At 32.0% G+C, this 12,498-nt stretch overlaps 1 protein-coding gene across 1 annotated transcript; it reads left to right on the top strand.

Moving 5' to 3' along the window:
* The first annotated feature begins 1,278 nt into the window (after positions 1–1,278).
* Positions 1,279–12,498, top strand: LOC125582321. The gene is made up of 2 exons (XM_048748955.1): positions 1,279–2,100; positions 12,484–12,498. The coding sequence occupies exons 1-2, from the start codon at positions 1,279–1,281 to the stop codon at positions 12,496–12,498; spliced, it is 837 nt and encodes a 278-aa protein (XP_048604912.1).

Raw genomic sequence — 12,498 nt, 5'->3', positions numbered from 1 at the left:
CTCACGCACAAATACAGTGCGCACCGATTTGCTTTGAAACTCTAATCCGAACCTGACGATACCGACGAACCCTAATCCGTTCGAGACTCCGTTCCAGCTCGTGTCCACCTGATCAGATCCAGCCCCAAGGCGTTCCTGATCCTAGACGAACTCAGCTCCATCCTACATCAAGGACAGCTCGCGATCCGATAGAAGCAGCTCGCGTCTCCAACCTCAATCCATTCGCGTTCCAGGCCAGCTCGCGTCCCAGCCAGCTCGCGTCCCAATCGTGTCTAAGCTCGAGGTTCATTCTTGGTGGTCCGATTTCTACAAACAACTAAACTAAATGTATTTCGAATTCTAAGAACATAATGAATCGAATTTGGTTGATTGTAAAGAATGAAACCCTAAAATATAATCTCTAAGATGAAAGCCATAGGATAATAGATCAATCCCTAAGCGAGTAAATCGAAGCTCTATAAGTTCGATCCCCAAACCCTAAAAATCGAGATTGATCCATTGATCAATTAAAATCAGAACCTTAAAGGTTTTGAATCTCAAATCAAATCCCTTTGATCTAAGATCAAATTTTCGAAATCCCTAAACCCTAATTCGAAAACTATTGATTAATTAAACTGATTGATTGATTGATTGAGATTGAATTTGATCATCCTGAAATTGAAATTGGTTGTTAATAAAATCGAAACCCTAAAACCCTAATTCTGAAAATCGATTTTGATTGTTTGAAATTGAACATTGATTGGTTGATTTGATCACCTAGAACTATTGTTAGGATTGTTCAAACTCGAATCTGATTGTTTGGCTTGTTTAAACTAAAACCTAATGACCTAGTTTATATTATTTTAAAATCGAAATCTGAAACTACATATTAGGTTAAACTGTTCTAGACTTGATCATTGGTCGTGTGGCCTTGTTGCATTCATACCATAACTTAATCACATTGATTGATTGCAATTACACTTAGAACTTATTCTAGGAATGGTGTTGAATTGAATCAAATAGCCGTGTGGCTTGATCATTGCTTGGCCGATAGGTTTGATTGTTTTGATTGCATCATGAACTGATAGAAACAAACCATGTTAGGATTGCAATTACACGACAAACTAAATGCATAAAAAGGAACTAGTTTGCATCCATGGCCGTGCGGCTTGCTCATTAGCTGTGAGGCATAGATCTTGGCTGTGAAGGCTTGTTTGATTGTTTGAACATAAAACCATAATCGTTTAAACATTAAAAACTATTCCTAAAAGATCTAAAAATATTAACCTATAACTTCAGATGTCGAAAATCAACATCCTTGATTTCGCTGCTCTAAATCTATCTGGAGACAATTACCTTCAGTGGGCGCTCGATGCTAAGATCATCCTGAAATCCAAGGGACTCGGTGAGTGTATCACCGAGAACAATAATGCTAATGAAAAGGATCGTTACAGAGCCATCTTGATCATTTGTCATCATCTAGCTGAGAGTCTCAAGGATCAATACCTAACCATTGAGAATCCACTAGATCTTTGGAATGAATTGAAATCGAGATATGATCACCAGAGAACGGTGATCTTACCAAAAGATCGGTTTGATTGGACGAATCTGAGGATCCAAGACTATAATTCTGTGGACCAATATAACTCTGCACTATTTAAGATTGTTTCTAAAATGAAACTGTGTGGTGAAAGTATTACGGAACAAGATATGCTTGAGAAAACCTTTTCCACTTTCCATGCAAGCAATGTGCTGCTACAACAACAATACCGAGAGAAAGGTTTCAAAACCTATGCTAATCTTATTTCTTGTCTCTTGCTCGCTGAGCAGAACAATGAATTACTAATGAGAAACAGTCAGATGAGACCACTTGGATCAGCTCCACGACCTGATGCACACGCTACAGAGGACAATAAAGAGTCCAACCACGTCCAAGGAAACGGCCAGCATGGCCGTGGTCGAGACAAATCGAACGGACGTGGCCGCGGTCGAAGATCCTTTGGCCGCGGGCGAGGAAATAGTCGAGACCATGGACGGGACCGTGGCTCATTTGGACGAGGACATGGTCGTGGCCGTGGATTTTCTTTCAAACCCCAACACTCGACTAAATCAGAGAAATACGTGTGCCATAGATGTGGAACAAGCAATCATTGGGCTAAGACTTGTAGGACTCCCAAGCATCTAGTTGACCTCTATCAAGAGAGCTTGAAAGGGAAGAATCCTGAAGCCCATATGACTTACCAAGATGATGAAAACGACTTCAATCATGAGAAAGACGATCTTATGGATTATGAAACTTCAGATTGTCTTAAGAAAAAAAACTGAAGATTGATTTCGACATTTGTAATCTAAATTCAATGTTCTTTGTTTTGATGTTTTTCATTTCTATATTTTTTATTTCTATGAACTTGTTTTATTAAAACTTAATAAAAGGAATGAATGATTTTTGAAAACGCCAATATGATTTGCGGGTATGGTACACATTAAGGGCTATGGCCATATATGTATAAGGGCAAGCATTTAGATGCTTTATATTCACCCAGAAAAACCCATTGAGATTATATAGAGATATAAAATGAATGGTTTCCATATTGAAACAATGGGCGAAGGAAACAAAGAGTTCCTTCAGATATATGTAAAAAATCGCCCAAGGCCATAATGAGTCCTAAAAAACCATACCTACATTCTCTATTGATCTAGACTATGCCAAGATCAGTATGATATAGGCAATAGTCATGGTAACCAGAATGGTTCACCCACGAAATTATACACTTTATGGTATGACCGGATTGGCCATCCTGGTCCAAAACATGATGCGAAATTGATATTAGAAAGGGCACAAAGTTATCTCATAGAATCTCACGTGTGTAAGGGAAACTCGTTAGGCCATGATGTCCCAAAGCACTTAAAGATTATAGTATGTCCATGAGGGGGCAGTGAGGACAAATCCGCACATGTCCATACTATATATAGCTTGTCTGAATCCTTTTATAAATCTGTATTGGCCATTACCCATAGGTCCAAACTCTCAGTCCAAGGCTTGGGGACACACGAATTTACATGCATCTTAACTAATAAGCATCAGACCATTAAGTGAGCATAGATATTCTCATCTCAAATTTATTACGGGTCATGAGCCAGACATATAACATCTTGAGATATTTGGATAAGCCACCACAAATATATGTGCCGTCTAAGATGGATCCTTAGAAGAGGATGAGAATGGGGATATATGTTGGATATGAATCTCCCACAAATAATGAAGTACCTTGAGCCAAATATGGGTGATCTATTTAGTGGCCAAGAACACGGATTGCAAAGTTTAATGGATCCGACTATCCAACATTAGGGGGAGAAAATAATAAGCTGGTAAGAGAAATAGAATGGCATCGACCATCATTGTCTTGGCAAGATCCTCGGACTAAATAATGTGAAATAGACGTCCAAAGATTATACATTTACAAAGCTAGCTAATCAAATGCCAGACACATTTGCTGACCTGAAAAAGAATGACTAAGTCATATATAAACCAGCTTGTAAAGCACCAACTAAATTGATGTCCAAGAGAGACACAGTCAAGTTGTTACAGAGTCTATACAATATAAGACCAATAATTTCCAAAAGATAAGAATCCTCGGAAACAAAAGAGAAAGGTGCATAGAATGATAAAACAAATCCGAAGTCAAGGAAACCATCCCAGACATAGAGATAAGGCCGGCCGGCTCTAAGATACATGTACCAAACAATGTAGCTTAGTACGCCAAGCTGCGAAGTATTAAAGGTCCTGATAATAACGAATCTCAATCGATTATATCATGTCTGGAACATAATGGAACACAATAAGGAATGACGACATAAAATGATACAAGGTAGCACTTGAATTTATGAATATAAGCGAGGATCATGAAACCACGTCAATATAAGAATGCGCACTCGTAGAACAGATTGAATGGAAACGTGGGGTTAAATAGTTTAAGGAAGAAATGCGTATTTGGCCATATGATTAAGACGCCATATGATGTTAAAACCAGTGGATATAAATGGGTCTTGTGAGGAATAGAAATCGTGAGATATAAAGCTGGTGTTGCATAAGGATTCTCACAAAGACCAGTAATAGATTATGAGGAGACATACTCCCATGTGGTGGATGCAACTAATTTTAGATTTCTCATAAGTCTGGCTATATAAGAGAGAAAATTAGACTTGCAGCAAGTTGATGTAGTGACTGCATATTTTATATGGTCCACTGGATAATGAAAGTACTAGAGGGTATTGAGCTGAAAGTACAGCAAGTTCTCAAGAACAATATTGATAATTATCAAAGTATATGATCTGAATATCCTAGGAACCTCTGGATACAATTTCCCAAACAGTTGAATATCTCAAGAAAGAGTTTGAGATGAAAGATCTTGGAAAATAAAGTTTTGTTTGGGATTACAGCTTGAGTACATTAACAATGAAATCCTTGTGCATCAAATAGTATATACAGAAAGGGTACTCAAGAGATTTAATATGGACCAGTCTCACCCATTATCTAGTACATGGGCGTGAGATCACTTGTTTTGGACACTGATCCATTCAGTCCAAAGGTGGACGATAAAGAAGTCCATTTACTCCTGAGATGGACGATGCAGAAGTCTTGTTTTAGACACTGATCTGATTGGTCCATAAGAAGGACGATGAAGAAGTCTTTGATTTTGGTTTATCATATACTAACCAGCCCAAAGAGGGGTTATTTGGTTTTGTTGATTTGTTTTCAGACATGTTATGTTTTACACATGGTGGTACACGCATATCACAGCAACGTCATCCAAGATTTCGTGTGTGTGTATTTGAGGTCGATGACTCAATATGTTCGATCAGATTGTGGCATGGTCAATGGTAAAGAAGAACCAACTATCATGTTCGAGGACGAAGCATATTCTACCCAAGATCTTCATATATCATATATCGAAGTCCTCTCCTTCAAATACTGGAAGGTGGGTTTACAAGAGATCCCAGAGGCTCCACGGATTGCAGAAAATTGAAGAGGTCCAAGGGACCTTCAGTAATGTCCAAATCAGGGGGAGTAATGTGTGTTGTACTCTTTTTCCTTCACTATGGTTTTGTCCCAATTGGGTTTTTCCCTTAAGGTTTTAATGAGGCAACATTAAAGCACATTACAAGCTCTAAATGGTTATGGCATCCAAGGGGGAGTGTTATGAACCAGATTGTAGATGGCTCATAACCAAGAGATTATAATTTGTAATCTTTCCATTTATCTATGACGGTGTAATCTCATATATAAATAACATATATGTTATGAATAAAGATATACTTTTTCATTACTTTTATAACATGAACAGTTTTGATTGACTAATTAAAGTGAAAATATACAAATAATATTTACATAACTTTTTTAATTACCAAACTAAATTATAGAAGCATTTTTTTCTTAACTAGTTATAGTGATTTATTTGAGAACATTTTTATTGTTGAATTTTGAGAAATTTTTGGGATAACAAGTAGATAGCCATTATTAAAATTATTAAATTATTAAAATATCTATACTAATAAAAGAAAATGATTCTTAAAAAAATATACTTAAAAAAGTTTGTAGTACCTTTTCATTAGCTAATAAAATATTATTTGGTCTTACTTTTTATTTCTCTAACTATAGAAATATCCTAGATAATTCAAATGAACTCATTTATTATTCCAATATAACAATAACCCCATAAATATAGGACATATGACTCAAACGTGTTTAACATGACGTGATCCTTACCATATATATAGTTCTATTAATACTATAAAAGTTTCAATGGTTTAGTTATGTTTAATATAAGTTCTAATGGAGAATCCTCTGGTGTATAACAATTTTTACATATTTACGTGAACTGAAAGCTAAAAGCCTTAATGTTAACTATTCAACTATTAAACATTGATTTAATTAATTACATGCAATCAATTATTAAGATCTAATATTACATTCTTTTATATAAACTATAAATGATTAATCTTATCATAAAAATATAAAATGGGTCTAAATGGGTTTGAGATTTAAAAAACATAGAAATGAAAAATATCAAAACAAAGAACATAGAATTTAGATTACAAATATCGAAATCAATCTTCAGTTTTTTTCTTAAGATAATCTGAAGTTTCATAATCCATAAGATCGTCCTTCTCATGATTGAAGTCGTTTTCATCATCTTGGTAAGTCATATGGGCTTCAGGATTCTTCCCTTTCAAGCTCTCTTGATAGAGGTCAACTAGATGCTTGGGAGTCCTACAAGTCTTAGCCCAATGATTAACTTGGGTAATTTGAAAAAAATATAAAATAATTCGAATAATTTTTAATATTTTGAATAAAAATATTCAGATAATTCATTTATTACGTAATTTGGTTTATAAATAATATTTTAAGATATTTGGTTATTTAGAAATTAAATATAATTAATATTTGTAGGTATATAATTTGTACCTTAAAAATTTAAGTACTCATTTGATTCTCGGTTTGTTTTATGTTTTTCGGTTTCAAAAATATAGAATATGCTCAGTTAGTTATGAAATTCAGCATAATTTTGGTTTTATTTTTTTCAGTTTGATATTGTTCAGTTCACCACGGTAAATGTGTCCAAACATATACATTATCTGATATAGAAATATTTAATTTAATTTCAAAAATAAATCTGCGCTTTCTAAGCGCGGATCAAAATCTAGTATTGTATTAAATCTTATCTTTTAAAATAGAAATGATGACTTTTTCATGTGTTATATTTTACAATGGACCATCACTTAAAATTCATAACATTGTTCTTATTAATAAATACACTATTACATATAAACGGATTCAAACTAATATATATGTATCTTTAAGATTCCATAAGTATAGCGTCCAAACAAACTGAAGCAATTTATTTCAAATTTTTTATAATGTTTAAACAGATAACAAGCAAATTCTAATGCTAGGTTAATAATATACCAAATCGGGTAGAGATATTCCATCACCATCAACTTGCTATCAATGTTAAATTTTCACTATTAGTTGATTTTTTTTCATTTCCACTATTAAGTTAGATTTTTTTCATTATAATTAACCAAAAAATATTGTGACCTTCTCTATATAAGCACCCAGCATCCGGTTCATCTCAATTACTCTACATTCCAATATGCCTTTTCTATAGCACCCCAAAAACAATGTTGGTCTTTAGACTTATCTAACATATCAATTTGTTGTTTCAAAATCCAAGACCGACATAACATACAAACAATTAAAAACATGATCAATTATAAATTGAATTCACAAAATTAAAAAACACCCGCGCATAGTAATTAAATTATAGTAGATATTCAATTATTAAATATACTAGATTTTTTAACCGCGGATAAGATATTATATGTATTTCTCAATTCTAAAAAAATAATGTATAATATTGTATTACATTATTTAAAGAATATAAAATAAGACTACATAACATAAATATATTTTTAAAATTTTCTTTGTGGAAATCATTATGTTGTTTGATTGTTGTACTTGATTCACATATTTGCATAGATATTTGTGATAGATGAATAACTATATTTTTATTATCCGTAAATAATATATATTTATTATATAATATAAGAAAAATGAAATTATTTACTTTTTAAACAAACTTGTCTCATGTTGGGGATTCGGTTATAGACATATCATATTCGATATCAATCTTCTTAACAGTCACGAAACAAATCTGAATATCAAAATAATATCTCATACGATCTCTTTATGGAATAACTGCTCTGAAGAAATTGAATGTAGGCATCAAAAAGGATTGGAAATTGATGTGCATATATGTTATCTAAGTCAGCTTTACAAAGTACTATTCATAATTCATATATCATTTATGTTCATCCTACTTTTTGTCCATCCTTTCTTAAATATCTTGAAATAACTGATGCTAATTAATAATAAACTTTTGGCTGGCAAAAAAAAAATCAAATTTGTCTAATTATCGCTTAATTTGTCTAACTGATATATGTATTTCTCAATTCTAAAAAAATAATGTATAATATTGTATTACATTATTTAAAGAATATAAAATAAGACTACATAACATAAATATATTTTTAAAATTTTCTTTGTGGAAATCATTATGTTGTTTGATTGTTGTACTTGATTCACATATTTGCATAGATATTTGTGATAGATGAATAACTATATTTTTATTATCAGTAAATAATATATATTTATTATATAATATAAGAAAATGAAATTATTTATTTTTTAAACAAACTTGTCTCATGTTGGGGACTCGGTTATAGACATATCATATTCGAAGGAGACATTTTTACAGTTATCAATCTTCTTAACAATCAAGAAACAAATCTGAATATCAAAACAATATCTTATACGATCTCTTTGTGGAATAACTGCTCTGAAGAAATTGAATTTAGGCATCAAAAATGACTGGAAATGGATGTGCAAATATGTTATCTAAGTCAGCTTTACAAAGTACTATTCATAGTTCATATATCATTATGTCCATCCTATTTTTTTGTCCATCCTTTTCTTAAACATCTTGAAATAACTGATGCTAATTAATAATAAACTGTTGGCTGGCAAAACAAAATCAAATTTGTCTAATTATCGCTTAAATATTTTATTAATATAGTCTAAGAAGCTTTCAAGTGATATCATAGTTTAATTTTTATTAGTTTTTTTGTTAATTTTTAGAGTTTTTTGTATTTATGATTTTTTTCCATATTAAGCTTCTATTTCTTTCACAGAATTGATATATATATATATATATATATATGTCATAAAAATTACCATCAAATCAGTTTTACTTATTCATTATTTTGTTTTTAATGAAAATACACTTTTTAAATAATTTAATTTAAAATAAAATTATATATTAATTTGCTGTATTCTAACAATTTGATTGATTTAATTAATTTGCTTTGGTGGATAACTTAAAAAGTTTTCATATGAATCGGGAAAAGCAAGCTTATGTTGTTATATTATATTTGTTTGTGTATATAGAATATATATAATGCTAGTGTAATAAAGAAAGAACAGTATTTTTTTGTAACTTCAAAAAGATACATTATTACAATTTAAAATTAATCAAAATTTAATAAAATGGTAATTAAATATTTGTAAATTTAATTGGCTTTTTATCTTGTTTAGTTGGATTCTCATGAAAAGAAATCGATAGGTTAAACAACTGTTTCAAAATTTGTTGTGTTATTGTTTTATCTATAAATTACAAAATTTATTGAATTGATATATTTAATTATTGCATCCTTAAATAATATTTTATTAAGACATTATCGAACTATGTTTTGAGTTGTTTTGTCAAAATTGTACAAAAATCTATGATTTTTCATATTTGTCACGAAAATTTATATTTTAAACTTACTTTTACAAAATTCTTAACTTTGTCACGAAAACAAAAATCTATGATTTCTCATATTTGTCAATGTTCTCACACTTTCAAAGAATATATTAGCTTAGTCACTTACTTTTTTTTTCTTACAAAACAAAGTATCAGAGTCTTGAAAGTTGAATTCATATTATTGTAATTGTACATAAGAGTTTGTGATTACATACTTAGTGATTCTTGTATATGTGTCCAAGAAAGTTTCAATGGCTTAGTGGTAACTGCCATATATTTATGTCATACTAACCCGGGTTCGATCATTTCCTTTGCATTGTTTTTTTCATTTTTTACGAAAAAATAAATGAGATGACGTGTTAACTTCGGGCTCTCTGATTGGTTGATTTTTCTATCCTACGTGGATACCCTCTCCATGGCTTATATATGCCTTTTAGTATTGTATATATATTGATTGTATTAGACCTAGTCGCCTAGTGGTTTACGTTGGTTGTAAATTGCAAAATTTATTGAAATTCAAAAAGTGAACATGGCAGCTAATAGATAACTCAAAATTGTTTTCCGAGTCAAGTCTTAATACATGAGATTTTTGTTGATGTAGATTTTTGATTTGAGTTATCACTTTTACAAAAGGTATAACTCAAAATTGTAACTCAACAATCTATATTATAATAGTTGAGTTTTTGCTCACTCCTCAGAGCGCCACGTCTGTGGACTCCACTTTTAAAAAGTGTGAAAAAGCGTCAAGTCCATGGCTCGAACCCGGGTTATTGAGATATAAACACCAACATTTATACCACTAAGCTAAATGATACTTTGTACATTGATGGCCGAACCTAATATATATTCATGAAGGTCGAAAGCCCTTACTTCTTTGCCTTCCTCTGATGGTCGGGCCTACAAGTGTGTTATGGGTTTCATTTTTAAATGGGATTCATCACGTTATATGAAAAAAAAAGCTCAAATCTGCAACAATTATAGTTTTCCCATATTGTAAACTGTTGTCGTGTAACATGAGTTTGAGTTCTTTTCATCATTATCTCAAACAAGTGTGAGTTACAGAGTTGTGCCGTGTGTCTGTTCATAATCTATTTTTTCACCGGTGAACTCTTCATGTCCACATCTTAAATAGATTGATCATAAATGTTCCTGATTTGTAGCTCCTATGTAAACCTTATATTTATGATTCTCATCTTTCATGAACCTAATCTGCATCTCCACAAAACCCATTGATTCCTCTTAGATTTAACCATCTCATAGAAAATGTTTCTCTCTGCCTCTCCAGTTCGTCATACCGGCGTCCCGGCGTCCGTCACTCAACCTTCAAGTCTCTCCGTCTTGGTCGTAGGTGTCAAAGCATAGCCTCTGGCTTCCTCGCTTCTGGGATTCCCTGAACTTCAAGAAAGACAAGGAGTTTGTGGAAAATCACAATTCTCTTCCTTGATGAAAAGGTAAGTTAATCTTCGATCTATCACACTTATTTAACATAATTGTTTTAATTGATTTCCTGATTCTTTGTTGAATAATATTATTTGCAGATTTCGTGATTCATAGGTTTACTCCCGTCGGACGGGCTAATCATTACATGCCATCTTTGAAAGCAGGTTCCATTGTGAAAGTCGATCGTTTTGAGGTTGCTAGGTGATCAAGCATGTACAAGATAATTGATCATCCATTTCTCATTCGTTTCATCTCACTAACTATTATTGATGAAGACATCACAGTTGCTCCTGAGATCAATCTCCAGTCAAAATTAGACTGTTCGACAATCTCCAAGTGATTGCGAACACAAACCTAGAACTCCCAGGTATATTATCATATTGCATCTGGGTTTATATTATGTTTCGATATCATAACTGATATTTAAACTCGCAGATGTGGTTGGGCAAATCCGTTTTGTCCAGGGCTCTGACCTCACCAAATAAACAACTCCAGTCGTTATCCATCTTCTCTTTGATCCTTAAGAAACAATCAACACATAATTCCATTTATATTACTGTCTATATTGTGTTAACATCAATAATCAAAAATATTTTCTTCCCAAGATTTGTGGTCGTCTATTTATCTCCCTTACTTATCAATCTAATTTTACATAAATCTTTATTTTACAGCTTAAAAGAAACTACAATAACTCAAACAATCAAAACACCAAAAACTAGAATCCCAAAAAAGACGAATCATTAATGATTACCTCTCTTTTTGTCTAATCTTACAAATAAATTTCAAAACAAATATATCAAACCAATCAACTCAACTAAAACTCAACGACACATACATTGAGCCAACTAAACAAATACAAACTACACGACCAGCTATTTAACAATTTACAAACTTACTTTCACAGATGCTTACGAAGAAAACGAAGACGACGACCAAGATCAGTGAAATTATCTAAACAAAAAAAGCAGAGTAAGTTACAAACTCTGATAAATACAACTAACAATGATTTTTGTTTACATATTACCCATCAAATAAAAGAGAAACAGACACATCCACACGAGGTGATACAAGAGACAATCTCAACAGACACAAATGCGGCAACAACATCTCCACCTGCTCACTCCTCTTGTCTTATGAAAATAGCTTACATGTTCAATGTCAACAGGCCAATGCTATTGTCTTCTTATGAGAAATACATATATTCGTCTAAAATCCATTAAGGCCCAAATACTAATTGTCACTCATTTTGTAGTTATTTCTACAAGTCTTCATGTATTTGTTTTAAAAGTCCTGTAAAAGCAACAAGTTTAAAAATAAAAAAAAACATATAACCAACATAATAAGAATAAAAAAAATTATTACTTAATACACACAACTTATACAACTAAACTGGAGAAAAAATATCCAGAAACAAAAGGTACTCTCAACAACCTTAATATAATTTATGTAGTCTCAACTGTACAAGTAACAAATTAAAAAGACAAACAAACAATAAGTCTTAGTGACACATTACTAACACAGTTTAGTCTTTCATAAGTGGAGAACAATGCATACATAGTTCATCATCTCAACTCTAACCCTATAACAATAAAAAAATTTGAAAAACAATGATTAACCCAAAACGCAAAATTCACAGGTACAATAAATCTAACAAATATTGAGATGAAACAAGAACTATGTTTATAACTTCGTGCTTGCACAGGGGCAATGCCCCTAG

The sequence above is a fragment of the Brassica napus genome, chromosome C2 (assembly GCF_020379485.1).
Source record: "Brassica napus cultivar Da-Ae chromosome C2, Da-Ae, whole genome shotgun sequence".
Taxonomy (NCBI): Eukaryota; Viridiplantae; Streptophyta; class Magnoliopsida; order Brassicales; family Brassicaceae; genus Brassica; species Brassica napus.
Note: the sequence above shows the minus strand (reverse complement) of the source record. Positions and strands in the feature narration are given on the sequence as shown.